Raw genomic sequence first — 19,796 nt, 5'->3', positions numbered from 1 at the left:
CAGTAAACCATAACCTTCTTTTCAGGAAACTGGGGTATACAATATCAGCAACCCATCAATTAAACTATGTGCCCTGCACCTGATGAATCACAACATATCAAACTAATAATAAGGTTGCAGCTTTCAATACTTCGGAGCCTATTCCTTGTGAATCTATAAGTGGGGACAGGAAAAAAACTTTTTATTCTATGTCGACTTTTGATGTCATTTTATTTCAGTTTCGATGTTATTTTTTGCCTATTTCAGTGCTATTCCCTGTTATTATTGGTGTTTTTTCTCCTGGTTTTTGTGTTATTTTTTCCTATGTTCATATTAGTTTCTGGCAGCTTGTTTTTGAAGTACTGGTTGAATAAATCTTGTCTTTCCAAAGATAAAAGTCACACAGATTCAAATCTGGAGAATGAGGATGCCAGTCAACTATCCTAGATAAAAAACACCTTGTATTGCTGTCATAGAAGCATTGGCAATTTGTGGTCTTGCAATGTCTTACATAAAATAATCATACATCTGTCTGTTAGGTATTAGTTCTTGAAAAAAAGGATGCAACGTATCATTCAAATACCTGTCAGAATGTATTGTTTTATGGAAAAAGATTGATCCAATCATTTGTCTTGCGCTAATTGCACATGACACTTCACATCATGCAGAGGTTGTTGACATAATTCATGAGGATTTTTGGAGCTCCAATGTTGATTGTTCTGAGAATTTAAGTGCTCTGACAAATGCAGCCGTACTCAATCAGCAAAAAAGCATCTTATGATAAACTTCCCCATCGTGCACAGATTGTAACCGCCAGTTGCAATCACAGCATCAAGCAACAGAATCCAAGTTTCTCTGTTGAAGCACTACCATTATTTCATATGATTCAATTTCAGTTAGTGCACAGCTCTGTGAGCAAATGCCCTTCACACACAAGTCTGAAGTGATAAACGGTGCAAAGATTTTCTCGGATTCTTTCCAAGGCTTTCCCTATCTCGTCTAATTTATTTTTGTTTACAAAACTAGGTTCTCTAGGCCTTTGTTTGTGTGACATAGATCGAGTCTCCTGAAATTTCTTCACTAACCTGCATAACATTGAGGCATTGCAAACATGTACACTGGGAAATTTTCATATGAATTCTAGCCAACATTCCACATTTGATTCTATTTTAGCATAGTTCAACACAAGAAATACTTGCTGATCCTTCATGTAAACCATACTGAATGGAAACTCAAAAGGAAACTCAAAATAAAACACCCAAACACTCAGTCGCACAGTACAGAAGACATGTGCACAGTATTTGTGTCCGAGGACTGGATCCAATAACAAACGGGCAGGGAAAGCCCCGGAATTGGCGCACTTGCAACAATGACATCTGGTAACAATATTTGAAGCAATTAAACTTGATAAATAAACTCAAAAGAAAACACCAGTATGCTCAGTCACACAGTGTAGGGGCACATGCAAAGTATTGGGGTTCAAGAACTATACATAGCGATAACTGGCAGATACAGTGGCAACAGCCGCCAAATGCACCGCATGACCCAAGGACCCCTCCCCATCATCTTTTGCGAGACACAGTGTATTACAGAATACAAACTGATTCATAATCTGATAAAAAATTTAACTTCAAAAGCTACATATTTATAGAAAGTTGTTACCTTTCAATAATTTATAGTTCATTAAAAAACCTAGAGGATGGAGTAAACAAAAAAAAAAAAACCTCTTAAATTTTGTCAGACATGTTGAGTTGGACTTAAATCCAATTATTAAATTCACAGCCTGTGTCTCAAGTAGAATTGCTAAAACACACCTTATTCTTACAAATACTGATGTTAGTATCACACGTGAACTTAAGTAACACTGAAACAATATATAAAAACTGGAAAGTAGTTTCCAGAGACAAGTAAAATAATAATGTAATGTTGCCTTCACGAGTATAAAAACAACTGCTGAAATCAAGTTTCTTGCACTGCTAAAAACAAGAAAGTTATATTGTATTGCTATAGTCACTGATCATTATAAAGATGTTGAAATATAATACAAAAATTACCAGTATCTCTCCCTTGTTTAACATAAATCTGAATATTTATTAGTGAACCATGTAAAGAGATTAAAATGTAAATGAGCCATTGACAATGGAGCGAATGCAACAAGTTTAGCACTAAGGTGTTGTTCAAACTGAGGTGACATGATATTCAATATGATTCACTGTAGTGAAGGTTATGCAGCATATAACACGTGTTGTTGCAAATCTTGTGTTCACACTGGGCCAGTACGATATACAATGCGATGTGACGTGCATTACAACAAACAAGACAGAACGACTCATGTTTTTGGCTCAGCTGCAATCATGAGCTCTTCTGAAGAGGATGTTATTGTGACTTATCAATATTTAAAGCTCATATAACTGTAAAAGAAGTACTGTGTGCAACTGTACAATGCTATTAAAACTGATCATAGGTCATCTGTGGTTTCTCATGAGCTCTTTCCAAACAAACACAAATTCCACAAAATGAATCCAGACGTTTCCACTTTTTCTAGCAAGTAATATCAGCGATCTTGAGATTGCAGGACACAAAATTTTGATTTGCTTTTTCTTCTGCTGACATGCAGGTAAGCAGGAATTACAAAAAAAGTTCACTGAATTATGTTAAAAAAGCAGGAATTACAAAAAAGTTCAGTGAATTATGTTAAAAATGACACCATGAAAAGTTCATTTTTAATGAGACCATATAGTGTGATACATTATTCAGTGAAGTACACATGTAGAGTAAATAATGAATACAATTTCATAAGCTGCCACTGATTAGTATGTTAAATTAGAATATGATTCAGATTCACATGTACTTATAAGTTAACATTGCCATATCTGAAGTCAGATAAGTCATTACTGATGTTGTGGCATTATATGGTGAGTTGTGTGTAGGGATAGATGATATTGTGTTAGATATGAAGAAGGCACTGATGATAATAATTAGGAAAATTCCACTATCTCCTTCTCAGTTTCGTAAAGCTGCTCATTCAACAGCAACAGGAATTTTGCCCTTGAATATGACTTCATAGTGTAATCCCACAAACGAGTGCTTTTCTCAAGAAGATGGATGAAAGATATCATCTTAAAACAGTCCTTGTTTGAAAGCATACATGCGAGTGAATGCTTCAGCTTGTATTGGCATCGAAATGGCACAGCTCCTTACAGCACGGCACACAGTCATGGTGTTGTGTGTGGCACATCATAGCTCATTGCAGCTAGCTACATTTCTTAAGCAGGAATATACTCTATAAAATGATTCACTGTAGTGAAGGTTATGCAGCATATAACACCTGTTGTTGCAAATCTTGTGTTCACACTGGGCCAGTACGATATACAATGCTGGTCAGCAACTACATTTTTCACTGAAAACTTTTCAAAGTATGTGCAGTGCTATATTTTGTTTTAAAGAATAACAATAACTACAGGTAATAATGAACAGAAAATCAGTTCACTGTCATGCTATAATGTTATAAGTTATGGGACTGCATCATGGAAAACACATGATTCCAAAACAATGGTTTTTGTTTTTTTTACACAAAAAGGTAAATCGGATGGCATGAAACTTCTCTCCCCACCTATTGTAGAGATATGAGCTGTGTGGAGTAACCAGCACTCTGTGTGAGTCCAGTGACAGGACAGAGACACATAACAGTGTCCTATTGCTGTTGTCCCAGTACGATTCAGTAAAGTTACTTCCATTATGTTTCCATGCACTCCGCCAATGCAGGTTGCTTCTACATCATACCGCATCACCTCAGTGTGAATGGTGCCTGGGATCAGTGAAGAGGACAAGCTGGTGAGACATGCTTGGAAATGTATGTTGTGAGAATGCTCCTCATGGATTGCTAATGTGTCAAGTGAAGTATTTATGTTGCAACTTTCATAACTGTGAGAAATATGTGGAACTACAAGCTAGAATCATTTATGAATATTGTTGAAACTAATAATTATCTGTTTATGTATGGCTTGAAAATCCAGTATTCCTGTTCAAGAGACTCTGAGCCTGAAGATATTAATTTTGCACTTTGACTTCATCAAGAATCTTGAGAAGTAACGTAACTATTGTGCCTACTTTTTCTTGTAATGGAGTTGGTAGATTGAACTCACATCATGCATGATGCCACATGTTGAAACCAGTTGAGCAAGGAGTCTCAAGATGCAACCCAGTGTGTTTCACATCTGCCTGATGTATTCATCCCTCCATATTTCTCAAAAGCTTACTGGTTTAGTTGCAAATTTCATATTCCAACAATAATGAAACAATCTTTGCTTTTAACTTGGATAACAGATAAAGTTTTTTCAGCAATTTCAGATTTCTGATACTTTTACGCAACAAATCACACAAAACTTACACAGTTCAGAGTTGACTTTTATATGGTGGATCAACTTAACTATATATTTTTGTAGTAGCTATGTATAAATATATAATTTACCAAATATGCTACTTTAGTTTCAAAACAAGATAAATCAATGTCCTGCCCACTTGATTTGCTTCTAGCAGCCAATCACAGCATGGTACACATGCTGTCATACAAATGTGATTTTGGAGGTAAAACATAACACAGAGAATATTTATTCAATATTATTTTAACTGTTTTGTGTTTAAAGTATGTTGTCAGAACATGATCTGTTACACAACCTGGGGTATAGGTTAGGTCAAAAGGTATCACACAGCATGCTGATTTACATGATTGTAAAATTCAAATCAAGTATTTGGTGTTTTTCATATTTATACATGCATACTATGAAAATATCTAGTTTAATTTGTCCACTTAATTAAAGATCTCTCAAATGTGCCATTCTTTGTATGATAATTTGTGCAAAAGTGTCGTCAAATGTCAGTTTGATGACAGAAAGTGTAACTGGAATGGAGATCATTTGACATCACACCTAGAGCCATAGTCCTTTATGTAAGAAATCAGATGTTATTTAGAGATAGTACTTCATTGCCACAGTGGAGAAAAAATTGCAACTTCAAATTTGAGAGCTCAATGTCATAACATAACCTCCAATCCCTACTTACACACTCAGACACCTCCCAGAACATCTCTCCTGAATTCATTTCCCTCCTCGCCCCTACAATACCATGCATATCCATCTTCAACATTTTCCCCATAATCCATAACCTCATCAATCCTGGATGTCCCATTGTAGCTGGTTGTTGTGTTCCCACTGAAAGTATTTTGGTCCTCAGTGACCAACACCAACTTATTGTCAAAAATATAGCCCTCACATTAAAGATACCAACCATTTCCTTGACTGACTCTCCACTCTCCTCAACCTGTTACGTCCCAGATCTCCACTCGTCGCTGTCTATGCCACTCCCCTATACACCAAGATCCCTCATACTCATGGTCTTGCCACTACTCAACACTACCTCTCCTAACCCACTACCTCATTTCTTGTATGCCTTACTAACTGTACACTAACACTCAACTGCTTCATCTCTGAAGGGAAAATATACAAATAAATATACACCCAGCCTGGTCACCTTCAAGCCATCCTCCTATGCCAAACTGTTTTTGGGATGGTTAGAGGAAACATTTCTATCCTTCCAAAAATCCAAACCCTTGATCTGGTTCTGGTTGATTGATATCTGCCTGGTCTGGGTTCAAGGCTACAACACCCTATCCTCATTCCCTGACAACCTCGACACCTTCTCTCCCAATCACTTCACTTTGTGCTTCTCAACCCAATATGCCACGTTCCTGCTCTCTGAGGACTCCACCCACTCTCTGTCCACATTAAACCCACCAACCACTAACAGTATCTCCATTTCAAAAGCTGTCATCCCTTCCAGATCAGGGCACTACCCCCCAGACCTAGTCCACAAACAGATTACCTGTGCCATATCCCACAGATCTGAAATCCTCCCACCACCTCCAAGAACCAGCTACAAATGAGTACCCTCTTCATCACCCAATATCACCCTGGACTGGAACAACTGAACCACATCCTTCATCAGGGCTTTGATTACCTTCCATCATGGCCTGCTATAAGTGACATTGTAGCCAAGATCCTTCCCACCCCCCTAAAGTGGTGTTTCATCACCCATCCAACTTCCTAGTCCAACATCCAAGTCCATCCCTATGCCAATCCAAAACCCAACCCCTTGGTGCAGGTGTTGGGATTGGGAGTGGCATAGGGATGCTGCAAGACCCAGGTGCAAGACATGTTGATTCTACCCACCAAGTACTTCCTATTCCAATCCTATCACAGAGTTATACTACCCCATCAGAGGCCAGGTAACCTATTACGCAGATGTGTCATGTACCACCTCTGCTACAATCATTGCAAAGCTTTTTATCTTGGTATGACTAACAACCAGCTATCCACCAGGACCAACAGCCACGGTCAAACTGTGCCAATAGCAAAGTGGACCACCCTGTTGCACAACATGCAGCTAAGCATAACATACTTGATGCCAGGGGTGCTTCACAATCCAGGACATCTGAATCTGCCTGCCACCACCAGCATTTCTGAACTGTGCAGATAGGAGTTATCTTCACAACACACTCTCCGCTCTTGAAATCATTCCAGTCTCAACCTACTGCCCCCACATCCACCATCCAACAAGAGTTTCTACCCCCTCTGTCATATCACCTCTTCCCAACTAATGTCCCTTACTACACAGTGCCCTGCTCTCTACCAGTGCACCCACTGTTCTTTTCCGCTTCTTTATCCTCTCCTTTCTGCTCCCTCTTTTCCCTCCCTTCTCTCCCACACAGCCTTGCTGCACCAGGTAGCTTTGTTTGCCACTTCTAGGCCCTGCATTGTTTGCCAGGTAGCACTGTTTCCTTTTCCCCACTCATGCCCTGCTATACCTCCACCTCCCCACTCCACAATGAAGTTCAGTTTGGCCTGAGCAGCAGAGATATGCGTATGAGAGGCAGGCTTGTTTGTGTAAATGCATTAAGTGTTATACTTTACAATTTGTATCTCAAGCCAAATATAACACATGAAAGCATTTTATGTATATAATGGCCACAGTGGAATTGACTGAAATTTATAAATTTAACTAGTTATTTGTTTTATGTCCTGGTTGACATATCTAAAATCCTTTAGTTTATATTGACAGTGATTTAGAATAATTATTATGCCTATTATTATTATTCCTACATCTAATTATCATTTTGTTTCATTAGGCATATGAAAAGAGTCGAAAATTTTCAGTATGAGAAACAACATAAGAGATAAAGTAATAGTGTGCAATTGATATGAATACATACACTTCTACAAGCTCACCTTGTTGTTCATTTGATGAGTAGCGCAGTTTAAAGCCACGATGTCCTCTGGTTTTGCGACTATAGTAATGAAGTGTTACACGATTAGAAAAGGTTTCAATATGGGCAGAAACATTCTGAGCAGTCAGTCGTGCTAATGTCACACCACGCTCTCCACCATCAGATACCTGTCATTGTAACACATTTATTTTAGTTAGGAGACTACACAAACTGCACTATTTCATTGTAATATAATTAAATCATGATAGTTATGTAATTATTACTGACTGTGTGGAATTTTGAATGGGAATTATGATTGATAATGAGTATGTAATACTTCTTTTAGTTTCTCAGCCACAGAATATCTGTTACAACATTAATCTGGAGAAAGACTGGAAAACATAGATTCAGAGAAATCATCATTACAGCTGAGAGAAAGACTTAACAATGCTTTCAATTCCATCCAGTATACTAAGATGAAACAGTTCTGTGTTTTAAAGGTAGTTAGTTATATTATGCATCGGAAATTTATAATTTGTTGTGTCATAAGTAGGGAGATTGTATGTATTCCTGAAGATATAGAAGTATACTTCCCAGTTCACATAGAAGTATTATATTATCTGATGAAGGATACTTTAATTAAACTAGGTTGACTAATCAATTGTTTGTATCGTTCCTTTTGGAACATAATCTCTATTAAAATATTTACATTCTTTTCAAATTTTTAAAATTTTGGATATTTTGCAACTCAAAATGCAAAATTTCAGCACACACTATCTACATTTACAGGGATAGTCTGAAAACCCATACAAAGTGCACAGCAGCAAGGACTTTCCATTACATCATGTAGCAGGGTTTCTTCAAATTTCATTTATGTATGGAGTGCCGGAATAATGACTGCTCAAATGTTTTTATGTGTGCTGTAATGCCTCTGATCTTGTTTACAAAGTAGCAAAATGAGGACAACACATAGATGGGAGTAGTATATTCCTTGATTCATCATTTAATAGTGGTTCACAGAAATATAAAGTAAGCTTTCATGCGTTATTGCCATCTATCCAGACATGTTTCCCAGTTCAGGTGTTGCTATGATATTTTGTTCAGCTTTCAATAATATGTTTGTTTCAACTTAATGAAACACTTAAACAACTGTGAAACTTTGTAAATTTTGATGTATGTCAGATAAAAGAACAATGGTGGAAGAACCAGTGAGAACTCCTGTTAAAGAACTAATTTACTTACTTATGTTTAGTAATTGCAAACAGTTCCCAAATCACATGCTAATTGATAAAGCATTTTGCTTTTGAAGTCACATCCTTGAACAACATGGCATAATATGTAGTTTCAAGCCATATTTACTAAATCAAAAGGCCCTTTGACAAATATGTGGGATGGCATTAAGTATCATTAAGACATCATGTCACTCTTGCATGGGTGATATACTTCAGCATGAGAAACTGCACTGCCTGACAAAAAAGTGAAGAATGAAAGATGAAACAAAATGAAAGTTCATGGGTTGAGGGTATATGTGATGTTATTTCAATGATTACAGTATTAAATCATGTTTACAAAGAACTTGACAGTATGAGCCCACTTTTCAGTATAACATTGCACCTCATCTAGGGCCTGTATGCATGCACTGATTTACAGGGGAAGGGTTCGTAAAGCCACTGTACCTGCTCCTGAGACAAACGGGGCTACAGGTGGTTTATCTGATCCTTAATATTCTGTACACTGGAACTGTGATGGAGTTAACATCCGAGCTATCCCATATATGTTTTCATGAGAGACAGACCTGGGGATCTTGTTGACCATGGGATTACATTAACATTACACAGGACTGTTACTGCAAACAAATGTGTGGACAAGCACTGTTCTGTTGAAAAATGTCACCACGATACATTCACATGAGAGGCAACTCATGAGGGCTCAAGATGTCTGTGACACACTGTTAAGCTGTCAAGAGTTCCCTCAATCACTACCAGCCATGATGTGAAGTCAAACCTGATGGCTTCCCACAAAATAATGCCAGGAGCAAAATAGCTGTGACTCTCAAAAATATTGGAAGAATGAAACCTCTTCTGCAGTCATCACCATAATCGGTGATGATAATCATTTGCTGTGGTACAGAACCACAATTCCTCACTGAACACAATGTGATGCCATTCATTAGCAGCCCATGCTTCCTTTCGTGGCACCACTCCAAATGTAGCTGTCTGTGTCGTGGTGTTCACAGCAGCTTACCCGTGGGATGGTTACTCCCTAGCTTAGCCTCTGCTGGTCTTTGACTAATGGTGCGACATGACACAGAATATTTCAGTGAGGCCATTACTTGTCCCAGTATGGCAGGTGTAGAAGTGATGGGATTAGAATGTTCTAGGTAAACAATATGGAAATCCTCCCTTGTGGTGGTCAGTTGCAGCCAACCAGAACCCTGCCAACAAGTAGGCCTGCTCTCGTGTTCCCATGCAGTCCAGCTTCAGACCTCTGTCACATCTGACTTCCCCACAAATCTCATTATTGCACAGTTCAAGCAGCCAATCAAATGGAGACCCACCATGGGGTCTGTTTTTAACTCTGTTTGTAATACCACATCCATTTTTGGGATCACATATCCTCTTCCAGTCTCATCCCTACTCTACCAAAGAGGGCATATGTTTAATATCAGTAATTTACACAAATTTAAACTGCTGCTTTGATTTTGTCTGTTCCAGTTATTTAGATTTGAAGTAATTTGCACAATTTTAAGCTACTGTTTTGACACTGTTTATGTTGGGCCTCACCAGTAGGCAGAATGAAGGAAACATGTTGGATTAAAAGCTGATGTACCATCACAATTTGTACATTAGACCAACTTCAGGCACATGGTAGGTATAATTTTGCTATTGTAATTATGGAATAATTAATGATTAAAGTTCCAATATTTTTAGTCATCAAAAGACAGTTATTTTTATGTTTTCAAGCCAAAAAATTGTTTGTCTCCCAAATAGAAATATGACATGATGATTTTACAGTCAGAACCAAGTATGCTCATGTTCAGTTAATAGAACTGTAATCACGACTATATAGAAATGTAAAATTTTAAGCATCCAAAGTTAATTAATCAACTCTAGGCCTTTCATTCAATAAAACTAATCCCTCTGTTCATCTGAAAATGATACGGTGATCATTCTTTAAATAAGTAAAATCAAATATGCAAATTAATGAAATATATTGTTGGAATGATAAAACACGTAATTTATAGTCTTAACAGAAACAGATTCTTTCCAATGTTTTTATGAAATCATTTACTTTTATTTCATGTACATTTCTATGTAATTTGGGAAGATGTATGCAAAAATTTTAATTGTATAAATCTAAAAGTGTAATTTGTAACAATGGTAGTAATTGTTTAAAATCATATTAATAGAGGCAACTTGTACGCCGCCATAGGTGGGGCAGAGGTCAGTCTGAGGTCAGCCTTACATCAGTCATGAGACAGTGTTAAGTCAATTTTATGCATTTGTGAACAAGAAATACTAGAATTTTTTTCAACCATTGTATGATTCCCGTGTGGCAATGCAGTAACTTCAAGATGAACCTACAGCAGCATTAAGAAGCAGTACCCCAGATTACACAAGATATGTATTATTTATTTGGTGTAGGATATCCATAATATGACATGGTATTCTGTTTTTATTGCTTTAAGCAACAATACTTCATCACACAAAAACATTTTTGCCACATTATATTACATGTCATATGCTGAAATTGCTGTCTCAAATTAGTGTGCAGCATCTCCATGTCCTTCACAGGTATCACTCAACATCAGATGTTATTTGTGCCCCTTAATTATCCTACCTGGCCTGGTAAATCACTAAACATGAACAATAAACTGCCACTAAACATGAACAACACTAATGCACTCTGGCGGCTGTCACAGGAAACTGCAACTCTCTAATGTTTCATATCCACACTGATGGTGTGCGTGATTTGGAAATTACATTGAGATCTGACTATGTCTTCCAGGTGCTTCACTTTTTTTTCAGGCAGTGTCTATTCCAGGTTCTGTGGGTGATCAGGACATAAAAGGACGACTGAGAACAAAATATATAGGCCAAATAAAGGTAGCACAGTATAGGAAAGAATTGAGCTGGGAGAATGTTGCAAACCAATTATTGTACTGAACATTTCTGAGCACAATGATTAATATTTTACTCATAGTTGTGTATATAAATTTTTTGAAGTTCGTTTAACAATAAATGTGCACTACTTAGTTAACTTGTCCTATTTAGTAAGTACGCACTCTGTAAGTAATGTAGACAAATGGGGCTAAATAAGAATCTATCAATAAACCAAACCAAAACTGCCACTCTAAAAGCTGTATAAGTGAAAGGGGCAGAGTTATAGCAGGAATTCAATAGTGACAGGAAATATATTACACCAGGAATCATGAGCGGTTTAAGATTGATTCCTAGCTGGTCACAAAACTCTATGTAGCATCGATTAACATCTTACGTGGAATACAAATGATTTTCTGTTGGTGTCTCATTTGCAGATCTTCAAGGCAATCTTATTTGTTAACATATACTCAGAACTTGAGATATCACCACAAAAAGAAGTCACATAAGCTTTGATCAGAAGGAGCAAGGAAGCCAGTGAAGATTACTGACAAGCATGGGTTCACAAAAGGTATGATGCTGTTCTTCCCAATTGTGTCCACCAAGTTAGTAACACACATGAATTTTGTATGGGCAATGATGAAGATTTTTGTGTGGGATCCTTCACACAATTAGCTTGTTAGTCCCTAAATTCACAGCATACTAGTGAACCAACAGTCTAAGATTCTCTTTCGCATATGCCATAACTCCATTTTCTTGAGTACAGGTACTGTATTTCTTCTTCATCGTGAAGCCAATTGTTTTGAAGTTTTCAACCCATGTTAAAATGGTGTTGTGGTCTGCAACATGTTGGCAGACTGGAACAGTAAAACAGCTTCAAAAGTCATGTTGCGACACACACTCATCATTCATGAACAATCGCAAGAGAGCTAACATATAACGTTCCCAATTCCATAACATTGTGACAACCAAAGTTTCCACTCTAATGGAAAAATCAAGGGTGTCCTCCACTATCAGAGGCTAAACGCTCCGCCGTAGAGTCCAATACAAAACCATGTGGTTTCTGTGATTAATGCTATATTAAGGTAATAACAGCACAGAAGGTATTTAATGAAATATAGGAGGTAACAGCTGATTTCAAAATATCAGCTTTCTTACTAATTTACTCAATTAAATGTACAGATGTTGGGCAAAAATATCGAAACACCACAAAAAATTCTTGCTTGAACATAAATGCACATGCTAGCCAACTCTTCAGGTAGTGCTGTTATACTTTACCATAAATAGCACCTGAAAAATGCCCTCATTAAGTTGCAAGTGTCAGTCTTGGTCAGAACAGTAGCCTATGTATTTGTGAGTACATTATGTTGGAGCTAAGCAAATTCAAATATGAGTAATATGTTGGTGCTCGTATGGTGAGTGATTTCATAACTAAGGGAGCTGACATGTCTGGTGTTATATGGGGACTCTATTGAAGATTTTTACCACTTATAGGGAAAGTAGAAAAACATCATTCCCTAGGTCACAACACCAAAGAAACTATGTGTTACGTATTCATGAGAGGTGGTCATTGAAGACGACTGTGACAAAGAAAAACCTATCAGCACCAACATTACACAAAGCGAGCTCCATAAATTGAGAATTGCAGGACAAGCTGGAATTCCAAAACCATACATAAGTGATGCAAATCCCTCTAATATGAAAATGTGGTGCTGAAACCATAAAACCAAGACTATGGAGCAATTGGAAAATGTCATTTGGTCACATGAGCTCTCTCTCTCTCTCTCTCTTTTTCCTGCAAATTCTGTCTGACAAGCCTATGTTGCAGACAGCTTGCTGCCAACAGGAAATATGGCAGTGATTCAGTAACGATATGCACAGCCATGTAGTGGTATTCCACGAGCCCTGCGGTTACTTTGCAAGGCTGCATTGCTGCCAAGGATTATGTGATCATTTTGGCTGATCACGTCTGTCCCATGGTACAAGGGTGATTCTGAGTTCCAAGATAACAGAGTCCCTTGTTCACATAGCTTGCAGTGTCCAGGAGTGATTTTGCAAGCATGAGGATTAATTTTCATATCTACCATGGCCACCACAGTCAACAGGTCCAAATATTATACAGACTTTGTACTCTGCTTTGGAGAGAAGGGTGCGTGTTGGTAGTCCACCTCCATCATCATTACCTGAACTTGCCACTATTTTGCAGAAAAAAATGTATTAAATTCCCTTCAAAACCATGCAGGATCTGTGTCCATACATTCCATGATGACTGCTTTTATAGAACTCCTGCCTCAGCAACAGCTGTGGCTGAACAATTGAGAGAAATTTGAGAATATTTTCCATAAATTTGCTGATCATGTTATGAAGATTTTAACTTACCAAGGTAGCAGGAACAGGGGTAGATAATCATGTGAAATTGTTTTAAGTACCTTACCAAAATATTAACTAGAAGAATTTCCCAGATAAATTATTTTTGAAGATAACATCTTAGACCTGATACTATAAAACTCGACTCAGCAAAGTACAGGGAATCAGTGATCATAAGGCTATTACAGCATCACTGAATATGGCAAAAAGTATGCAAAAGAATTTGCCTATCTTCTAGCACCAATGTACTGTAGGTCTCTACAGGAGTGAAGTATTCCTAATAATTGGAAAGAAGCACGGCCATTAATGTTCTCAAGAAGGGTTGTTGAACAAAAACACATCACTACAGATCTGTATCTCCGCCATCAGCCTGTTGTAGAATTTTGAAGATGTTTTATGCTTGCATATTACGACATTTCTAGAGGTTAAAAATCTCCTCTTTGTGAACCAACATGGGTTCCAAAAACAATGATCCATGTGAAACCTGGCTCACTTTGTTCATCCACAACACTGAGAAAGCAATAGTTACAGGTGATCAGGTAGATGCCATGTTTCTTGACATCCAGACGGCATATGTTACACTTTTTCATTGCTGCCTAATAAACAAAATGTGGGCTTCTGGAATATCAGACCAACTGTGTGGTTGGATTGAAGAGTTTGTAGTAAACAAAACAGGGCATATCATTCTGAATGGAAAAAAGTCTTCTCACCTAAAAGTAACTTTGCACACACCCCAGGGAAGTGTTATAGAACTTTTCGCAGTATACTTAAATGACATAGTAGACAATGTTGGAAGTTCCATGAGGCATTTTATGGATGATGCTGTTGTGTATCGAGAAGTTGCAACACTAGAAAACTGTATACTTATATGGATACGGTGTCTGTTCTTTCGAACATGGCCGAAAGAACAGACACCATTGATGACCTGCAACTGTCTAGAACGAAATTAGAATTATATTAATACCGTCAGCTGCGCACAGTCAGGGCACACATTTTCACCTGTCCCTGTTGATCTAGAAAACTGTAGTGAAATGCAGGAAAACCTGCAGAGGATTGATACTTGGTGCAGGGACTTGCAGTTGACCCTCAACAAAAACAAATGTACTGCAAGTAAGTAGACAGAAAGACCCTTTATTGTATGATTACAAAATTTCAAAACAATCACTGACAGCAGTTACTTCTATAAAATATCTAGGGGTATGTGTATGAGGTGATTTGAAGTGGAACAACCACATAAAATTACATGCAAGTAAGGCAGATGTCAGACTGAGAATCACTGGAAGAATCCTCAGGAAATGTAGTTCATCAACAAAAGAAGAAGCTTACAAAACACTCGTTAAACCAATACCTGAATACTGTTCATCAACATGGGATCTGTATCAGATAGGACTCATAGAGGAAACAAAGACGATCCAAAGAAGGACTCTACATTTCATTACAGGTTCACATAGCAAGTACAAGAGTTTTATGGTATGCTCAGCCAACTCCAGTGGCAGATGAAACAAGAGAGGTGTTCTGCTGCATCACTGTATGGCCTACAGTTTAGTTCTGGGAGTATACATTCCTGGAAGAGTCCATCAATATATTTCTTCCTCCTCCTTATAGCTCATGACAAGAACATCAATGTAAAATTAGAGAAATTCAAGCCCACATGGAGGCTTACCAGCAATCATTCTTTCTGTGAACCATACGTGACTGGAACAGGAAAAGGTGAACTGACACTAGTACACTGTAGTACCCTCACTACACACGACAAGGCAGTTTGCAGAGTGTAGAGGTAGATGCAGATACAGATGTTTTGAATGTCAATGGCTTCCCTACACCGTGTTAGAGTTGGTAATGTGTTGTGTTCTTTATTTATGTTCAACCCTGTAGATGTAATAAATGTGACAATCAATAAGTAGTGCAGTCCTAATTTACCAAGAGTGCAAAATACTGATTAAATTTCATTTTGTCTTTGTGCCAGGCTAAAGTATCTTGACTCTTTTTGCATCCCTAAGGTTCTTATACTTGACATGATCTACAGAACACAAGGAATGAATGAGTGATAGGAAACAATGACATGGGCGATTGACAAAAATGAGGGAAACCCCAAGGGGTTGTCATTTTTCCTGCACATGCTGAAAATAGTGCTTTGACAATGTGTAAACTGGAAAATTTAAAGTATGATGAGTTAGATCAGCCAATCAGCCAACTCATTCACTTAATATGGCACCCTCTAAGTTTCACATATATCCATATCTACAGAAAACTGTAGTTGGAAAACAAAAGCATGATGAAGAGATTGTGGTGACAATATGATCACCAAATTAAAATACTATAGCACTGTAGATAAATCACTCCATTTATTCACATCTTCTATTAGCAAAGATCAGTATCACCCCCAACAAAAAGAGGAATCTCCCAAGACTCTGTTCTTGGACCATACCTGTTCATTGTCTACATTAATGACTTTTCAAATTATCTGCCATATAAGAATGTCTTATATGAGAACAGTAAGACACTAATAACTTAATAACTGCAACAGAAAATTTACAAAGTGTATGAGATTACAACAGAGAAGTGATGCAAATGACTATCCACTGGGACCAGGCCACCCAATTATGAATTAACCAGAAAAAACACAGTCTAAGTAAAAATAAAACAGTGAAATTACTTGGACTCATCACAGACATAAAACTTTCCTGGTAAGCACACATCAATTATATGTGCACCAAACCAGCTCATGTTCCTTTTTTAATGGAAGAAATTACGAAACAGGTTGATCAAACACACATTCTTTGCTTTCTTCCATTTCCATCTGCAGTGTGGAATTTTGATTTGTAATACTTCCTCAATAGCTAAACGTCAGGGTGGCTATTTGAGGCAGGGGCGGGGGTGTGTGATTTCTGAGAATTCCAGATATGGGGAGGAAGATGATGTCACAAGAAGCTCCTGAGAAATTAATAGAGACCAAGGGTGAGGGGGGTATGGGTTTAGCAGCTCACAGTAATAACTTTTCTTTCCTCCCAGCTCTAGTTTAACCACAGTTTTTAACATCAATAATTTGTAACGGACTAATATTCAAATAATTAACACACTTCAAAAAATTAAGTATTTTAAAATTTGTGATTTATAAAGCTCAATAAATTAAATTCTACTGTTATGTTAAAAACACAGAATTCTCTAAAATTCTTGAAATTCCCTTAGTTTTCCAGATAAAATGTAAGTCCCTGAGAATTACAGATTTTCTAGAAGAATCACCACCCTGAACATATTGTCAATTGATAGAAGAAATCTCTCAGATGCCTATTAGTATTAGCACCAACAGAGGCCTGCAGAAATTACTTTAAATTTGTTTGAAGAGTTGTCGGATGTCCAGCCAAATACAATCATTGAATGCCCATGATATTTTGGTGACATGGCTCACTGGATCACAGTGTTTACTGCAAGGCCACACACACTGAAATGTACCTACAAGCTTCCTGTTGCCACCATCCAGCTGAGCTAAACAGAGTTCTTAACACTTTGATACACAGAGCACACATGATCTTGGACAATCAAAACCTATCAACAGAACTCAAACATCTGGAAACTGTGTTCCGCAGGAATGGATACAGCAACTGCTAAATCCAAAGGGCCTTCTGACAACAAAGGTGCAGTAGAGACCAAGATGAAGAACAAATGGAAGAAGAGAAAAAAGCCCTGGCATTTCTACATTTTGCACTGAATGTGTCATCCACAATAGGGAGACAAACGGAGGCAACATAGATCGACACAGTCTTCCGACCACCAGCTAAGATGCTTACCTTACTAGGAATGCTGAAAGACAATGTCGGCATCAAGAAAGCAGGCTTACATGAAATTTTGTGCAGCTGTGACAAATATCAGCCAAATAGTTCATATGGTGGAAGATTGATGCAAAAAACACCAACGCTTTACCCACTCTATGCCAACCAAGCCAATCTGCCCTAGTAGAACATTGCATAAACACTGGACACACAGTGAATTATGACAAAAAAAAGTAATGGCCTTCACAAATAACTACTAGAATTGCATCTTCAAAGAGGCCATAGTAATTCGCGTAACAGACAACCTCATTAACAGGGACACTGGTTACCAACACAGGAAGGCATGGAACAAATACTAAGCTCTATCAAGGTGCAAGCAGACACAAGATCATTCTGCCACAGCTGCCAAAGATATACAGCAATTACCTCCTCCCCCCCCCTCCCCCCAACAATGGCCACCGCTTTCCACACACTGAACATGCTGTGGCCGTTGGGCACACAGAATTGCACTTGGATCTGTGAAAGTAAAATACCAGTCGCAGTGAGTGGACTGTATCAGCACTACCTGGTGATGACAGACTGGTTATTCATTGAAATATCATTGGCATCCCTTCGCTCACAGCTGCAATCGGCGCTGACTTCGGTCACGCAGCTTGAGGCTGTTGCCAATGGGCACCACTGTGGGGAGCCGGACTTGGGTATCACGGGGATGTCAACCTCGTCCCGTCTGTCCCCAGATCGGTCTGCCGCTGTGGTTGCCCCGGTTGCTGCCCGCAGTGGGGCTGAGCCCTCGCCTGTGGTTGATTGGGAGGGTGTTCCAAGGCGTGGCAGGCAGCGAAAGGCGTCCCCGGAGGCTGATCAGAAAGCCCCCCCGGTGCGTCTGACAAACCGGTTTCAGGCACTGTCTCTGGCTGAGCCAGATGCAACTGCCTGCCCTGTATCAGAGGATCATTCTCAGCCTTCAAGGTCCGGGCAATCGCAGAGGGTGGGCTTACTGGTAGTTGGGAGCTCCAATGTTAGGCGCGTAATGGGGCCCCTTAGGGATACGGTGGCTAAGGAGGGGAAGAAATCCAGTGTGCACTCCGTGTTCATTCCGGGAGGAGTCATTCCTGATGTGGAAAGGGTCCTTCCGGATGCCATGAAGAGCACAGGGTGCAGCCAGCTGCAGGTGGTGGCACACGTCGGCACTAATGACATGTGTCGCTTTGGATCTGAGGAAATTCTCTCTGGATTCCAGCGGCTAACTGATTTGGTGAAGGCTGCTGGTCTTGCTTACGAGATGAAGGCAGAGCTCACCATCTGCAGCATCGTTGACAGAACCAACTGCGCACCTTTGGTGCAGAGCCGGGTGGAGGGTCTGAATCAGAGGCTCAGACGGTTTTGCGACCGTGTTGGCTGCAGATTCCTTGACTTGCGCCATAGGGTGGTGGGGTTTCGGGTTCCGCTGAATAGGTCAGGAGTTCACTACACTCAGCTGGCGGCTACACTGATAGCAGAGGCTGTGTGGCATGGACTGGGCGGTTTTTTAGGTTAGAAGGCCTCAGGAAAGTACGGGGTGGGCTGCAATGTCAAAGGGTGCATGGCAATTACAGGACATGCTTGGATCAAGGAACAGTCAGAATTATAGTTGTAAATTGTTGTAGTTGCGCTGGAAAAGTCCCTGAGCTTCAAGCGCTAATAGAAAGCACAGAAGCTGATATCGTTATAGGTACAGAAAGCTGGCTAAAGCCTGAAATAAGTTCTGCAGAAATTTTTACGAACTCTCAGACGGTGTTCAGGAAAGATAGATTAGGCAGAATTGGTGGTGGAGTGTTTGTGTCTGTCAGTAGTGGTTTATCTTGTAGTGAAGTCGAAGTAGATACTCCATGCGAATTGGTATGGGTGGAGGTTATACTTAACAGCCGAATTAAGTTAATAATTGGCTCCTTCTACCGACCCCCAGACTCCGATGATACAGTCGCGGAACAGTTCAGATAAAGTTTGAGTCTCGTAACAAATAAATACCCCACTCATACGGTTATAGTTGGTGGGGACTTCAACCTACCCTCGGTTTGTTGGCAAAAATACTTGTTCAAAACCGGTGGTAGGCAGAAAACGTCTTCCGAGATTGTCCTAAATGCTTTCTCCGAAAATTATTTTGAGCAGTTAGTCCACGAACCCACGCGAATTGTAAATGGTTGTGAAGACACACTTGACCTCTTAGCCACAAACAATCCAGAGCTGATAGAGAGCATGATGACTGATACAGGGATTAGTGATCACAAGGTCGTTGTAGCTAGGCTCAATACCATTTCTTCCAAATCCATCAGAAACAAACGC

The 19,796-nt window shown here is 39.0% G+C and overlaps 1 protein-coding gene across 1 annotated transcript in view; it reads right to left on the bottom strand.

Moving 5' to 3' along the window:
- Positions 1-19,796, bottom strand: part of LOC126285435 (cubilin-like) — a 780,558-nt gene that overhangs the window by 215,474 nt on the left and 545,288 nt on the right. Inside the window, exon 49 of the mRNA XM_049984824.1 lies at positions 7,263-7,428. Within this exon, the coding sequence (XP_049840781.1) occupies positions 7,263-7,428 (166 nt within the window). The remainder of the gene's footprint in view (positions 1-7,262; positions 7,429-19,796) is intronic.

This window comes from Schistocerca gregaria, chromosome 8 (assembly GCF_023897955.1).
Source record: "Schistocerca gregaria isolate iqSchGreg1 chromosome 8, iqSchGreg1.2, whole genome shotgun sequence".
NCBI lineage: Eukaryota > Metazoa > Arthropoda > Insecta > Orthoptera > Acrididae > Schistocerca > Schistocerca gregaria.
This window is presented reverse-complemented; position numbering and strand designations above follow the sequence as displayed.